At 52.8% G+C, this 4,426-nt stretch overlaps 1 protein-coding gene across 1 annotated transcript in view; it reads right to left on the bottom strand.

Annotated features, from left to right (window-relative positions):
* The window catches only part of ARHGEF10L (Rho guanine nucleotide exchange factor 10 like), a 48,705-nt gene that overhangs the window by 8,736 nt on the left and 35,543 nt on the right, over positions 1-4,426 (bottom strand). Inside the window, exons 18-19 of the mRNA XM_031062979.1 lie at positions 4,263-4,426; positions 3,218-3,318 (exon numbers count right to left, since the gene is read on the bottom strand). Coding sequence (XP_030918839.1) covers positions 3,218-3,318; positions 4,263-4,426 — 265 coding nt within the window. The remainder of the gene's footprint in view (positions 1-3,217; positions 3,319-4,262) is intronic.

Below are 4,426 nucleotides of genomic sequence, written 5' to 3'. Positions count from 1 at the left end.
CCCACCCGCAGCATCCGCACCGCACCCGCGTCCCACAAACCCTCTGGGAACGGCATCACCGGGAATGCGGTCAGGGATGGGAGCAGGGATGGGCTCTGACCCCACCCGGGGCATTAACACTGAGCCTGCACCCCACAAACCCTCTGGGAACGGGATCACCGGGAATGCGGTCAGGAATGGGCTCAGGAATGGGCTCTGACCCCACCCGGGGCATCCACACTGAGCCTGCACCCCATAAACCCTCTGGGAACGGGATCACCAGGAATGGGGTCAGGAACGGGGTCAGGAATGGGGTCAGGAATGGGGGCAGGAATGGGGTCTGACCCCACCTGGAGCATCCACACTGAGCCTGCATCCCATAAACCCTCTGGGAACGGGATCACTGGGAATGGGGTCAGGGATGGGATAACAGGGAATGGGAAAACATGGAATGGGAAAACATGGAACAGGATAATGGCAACAGAGTAATAGGGAATGGGATAACGTGAGGTGGGATAACGGAATGGGATAACAGAATGGGATAACGGAATGGGATAACGGGGAAGGGGAAAACTGAATGGGATAATGGGGAATAGGATAACGGGGAATGGGATAATGGAATGGGATAACAGGAAATGGGGTATCAGGGAACGGGGAACAGGATAACAACAGGGAACGGGATAACGGGGATTGGGATAAGAGGGAATGGGATAACGGGAAAAACACAGAACGCTCAGCACACATGGAACAGGGTGATGGAAAACAGGGAATGCTGAGCACACATGGAATGGGATACCAGGGAAAACAGGGAATGCTGAGCACACATGGAACAGGGTAACAGAAAACAGGGAATGCTGAGCACACATGGAATGGGATAACATGGAAAACAGGGAATGCTGAGCACACATGGAATGGGATACCAGGGAAAACAGGGAATGCTGAGCACACATGGAACAGGGTAACGGAAAACAGGGAATGCTGAGCACACATGGAACGGGATAACAGGGAAAAGGGAAAACAGGGAACTCGGCACAGCCGGGAGGCTCCAGGTGCCGCTGAGCTCCCCCAGGAGTCACCAGGAATGTCATTCCCGCTTCCCAGCATTCCCAAAATTCCCTTTTCCCGCCACACACGGCACTGCAGCGGCCACCTCCACCCTGAGGGCTCCTTGGAAAAGCCCAAATTCCACTTTTTTAAACGGATTCGCTCCACTCCAGGCCCAGTCCCAAGGATCTGGGAGCAGCTGGATTGGGATGAATCCATGGCCAGAGGCTCTGATCTATCATCATTTTCCCTCTTTTTATTCCCAATCTGTGTTTTTGCATCCAAACCCTCAGATCCCAGGAATCTGGAGCCTTTGGATGCTCCAAGCCCTGCTCCGAGTATATCCCAATTCCCAGGGAAAAGGAGCGATTCCAGGGAAGCTCATTCCTCCCAAAAATCGGGATGAGGTTAAGAACTCCCCCCCATGGCTGCTGCTTAATCAATTAAAATTAATTAAATCCCTCTAATTGGCTCCCAGCGTTGCCATCATTTGGGAGAGGGGACGGGCACAATCCCAAAAATCCGAGTTCGGGGGGATTGGGTGGCTCAGGATTGAGATTTTCCTGGAGAAAACCCGGAACCGTGCCCGAAAATTCCGCCGGATTCCTGGCTCTCCCCAACCCCCTAGTGATGAAAACGGGGAATTTCCCAAGCCAGGAATTCCTGCAGAAGACGGACATGAATCCATATTTAGGATCTATATTTGGAATATCCTGTTGGAATTGGGATAAATTGCTGAGGTCCGGATGGGACCTCAGCCTGAGCCAAATCCCGGGAAAAGGACCCCAAAATCCAGGGAATAAAGGGAATTTTCCACCTGGGGGGATTGTTGGGGACCAACGCCATTTCCAGCCCCAACACCGGGAATTTTGGGAAGGCAAAAATTCCCATTCCTTGTGGTCCCACCCTGGGTCTTGCAGCAGCCCCTCTCCAGGACCACTTCCACAAGGTTTTCCCCCAAAACGAGTTTGTTTGGATCCACCATGGGAAAATGGGATTTTCCTGCTCTGGGGCTGCCAAAGGAAGGCGAAAATTTTGGGAAAACACAGGAAAAATGGGGATTTATCCAAAATGGGATATCCTAAATGGGGTTTATCCGGAGGGGATATCCTAAATGGGAATTTATCCCAATCCCAACAGAATATCCTAAATATGGATTCATCCCCATGGGATATCCTAAATGGGGATTTATTCTAAACAAGGATTTAACCTGATGGGATATCCTAAATATGGATCCTAAATAGGAATTTTTCCCAATGGAATATCCTAAATGGGGATTTATCCCAATTCCAACAGGATATTCCAAATACAGATCCTAAATATGGATTCATCCCGATGAGATATCCTAAATGGGGATTCACCCTAAACAGGGATTTATCCCAATCCCAACAGGATATCCTAAAGGGGGATTTATCCTAAAGGGGGATTTATCCCAACGGGATTTTCCAAATGGGAATCCATCCCAATCCTGACGGGATATCCTAAAGGGGAATTTATCCTAAAGGGGGATTTATCCTAAAGAGGGATTCATCCCAATCCTGACAGGATATCCTAAACGGGGATTTATCCTAAAGAGGGATTCATCACAATCCCAACGGGATATCCCAAACACAGATCCATCCCAATCCCGATAGGATATCCCAAACACGGATCCATCCCAATCCCGACAGGATATCCCAAACACGGATCCATCCCAATCCCGACAGGATATACCAAACACGGATCCATCCCAATCCCGACAGGATATCCCAAACACGGATCCATCCCAATCCCGATAGGATATCTTAAAGAGGGATTGATCCTAAAGGGGGATTGATCCTAAAGGGGGATTGATCCCAATCCCAACAGGACATCCCAAACAGGGATCTATCCCAATCCCGACGAGATACCTTAAACAGGAGTTCATCCCAATCCATGTGGGATATCCTAAACGGGGATTTATCCTAAAGGGGAGTTCATCCTAAAGGGGGATTTATCCCAATCCCAATAGGATATCCCAAACGGGGGTTTATCCTAAAGGGGAATTCATCCTGAAGGGGGATCCATCCCAATCCCAAAAGGATATCCTAAACGGGGATTTATCCTAAAGGGGAATTTATCCTGAAGTGGAGTTCATCCTAAAGGGGGATCCATCCCAATCTGGGATTTCCCAACAGTGCCCACCCCGTTCCCATGGGGTTTTCCCGGCGCTCACCGTGGTTGCGGGGGAAGGCGGCCACGCTGCCGTCCTGCAGCCCGGCCAGCAGGAACGCGGCGCTGTGCCGCAGGCACAGCACGGCCCCCAGCACCAGCAGGCTGCGCCACGGCCGCACCATCAGCATCATCATCGTCATCAGCATCGGCATCAGCATCATTGGGATCATCGGGTTCATCACCGGCACCATCATCATCATCAGCACCATCATCGGCATCATCATCGGCATCATCGGGATCATCATCGGCATCATTGGGATCATCATCGGCATCATCATCAGCATTGGCATCATCAACATCATCATCAGCATCATCATCGGCATCATTGGGATCATCATCGGCACCATAAGCATCATCATCATCATCATTGGCATCATCGGGATCATCATCGGCATCATCGGGATCATCGGTAAAATCATCCGCATCGGCATCATCAACATCATCATTGGCATCATCATCAGGATCATCGGGATCATCAGGATCATTGGGATTGGCCCCGCAGCGCAGGGAGAGAACAGGATCGGGATCATTGGGATCGGGATTGGCCCCGGAGCAAGGGGAGAGAACGGGATCAGGATTGTCGGGATTGGGATTAGCCCTGGAGCGCAGGGAGAGAATGGGATCGGGATCATCGGGATCAATGGGATTGGCCCTGGAGCCCAGGGAGAGAACGGGATGGGGATCATCAGGATCGGGATTGGCCCAGGCAGAGAACAGGATCATGATCGGCCCCGCAGCACCAGGAGACAGTGGGATCAGGGCTGGGATTCGGGATCAACCCTGGAGCACAGGCAGGGATTGGGATCAGCCCTGGAGCACAGGGAGAGAGAAGGGCTGGGGCTGAGATTTGGGATCAGGATTGGCCCCGGAGCACAGGGAGAGAACGGGATCAGGATCAGCCCCGGAGTGCAGGGAGGGAGCAGGGTGGGAGCTGGGATCCGGGATGGGAGCTGGGATCTGGGATTGGGGCTGGGACGTTGGGATAGGAGCCAGGATTCGGGATCAGGGCTGGGATTTGGGATCAGGGCTGGGATTCGGGATCTCACCTCCCGTCCTGCAGCCCCAGGCACACTGCGGGGTGGGGGGCGCTGGGGGTCGGCTCCGGGGCCATTCCCTGCTCTGCGGGATCCTCGGGATGCGGCTCCGGGATGAACTCCATGCACAGCACCGGGGCCGGCACCGGGAAGGATTTGACGGTTCGGGGCACGGA

The sequence above is a fragment of the Geospiza fortis genome, unplaced genomic scaffold, assembly GCF_000277835.1.
Source record: "Geospiza fortis unplaced genomic scaffold, GeoFor_1.0 scaffold4, whole genome shotgun sequence".
NCBI classification, from domain to species: domain Eukaryota; kingdom Metazoa; phylum Chordata; class Aves; order Passeriformes; family Thraupidae; genus Geospiza; species Geospiza fortis.
Note: the sequence above shows the minus strand (reverse complement) of the source record. Positions and strands in the feature narration are given on the sequence as shown.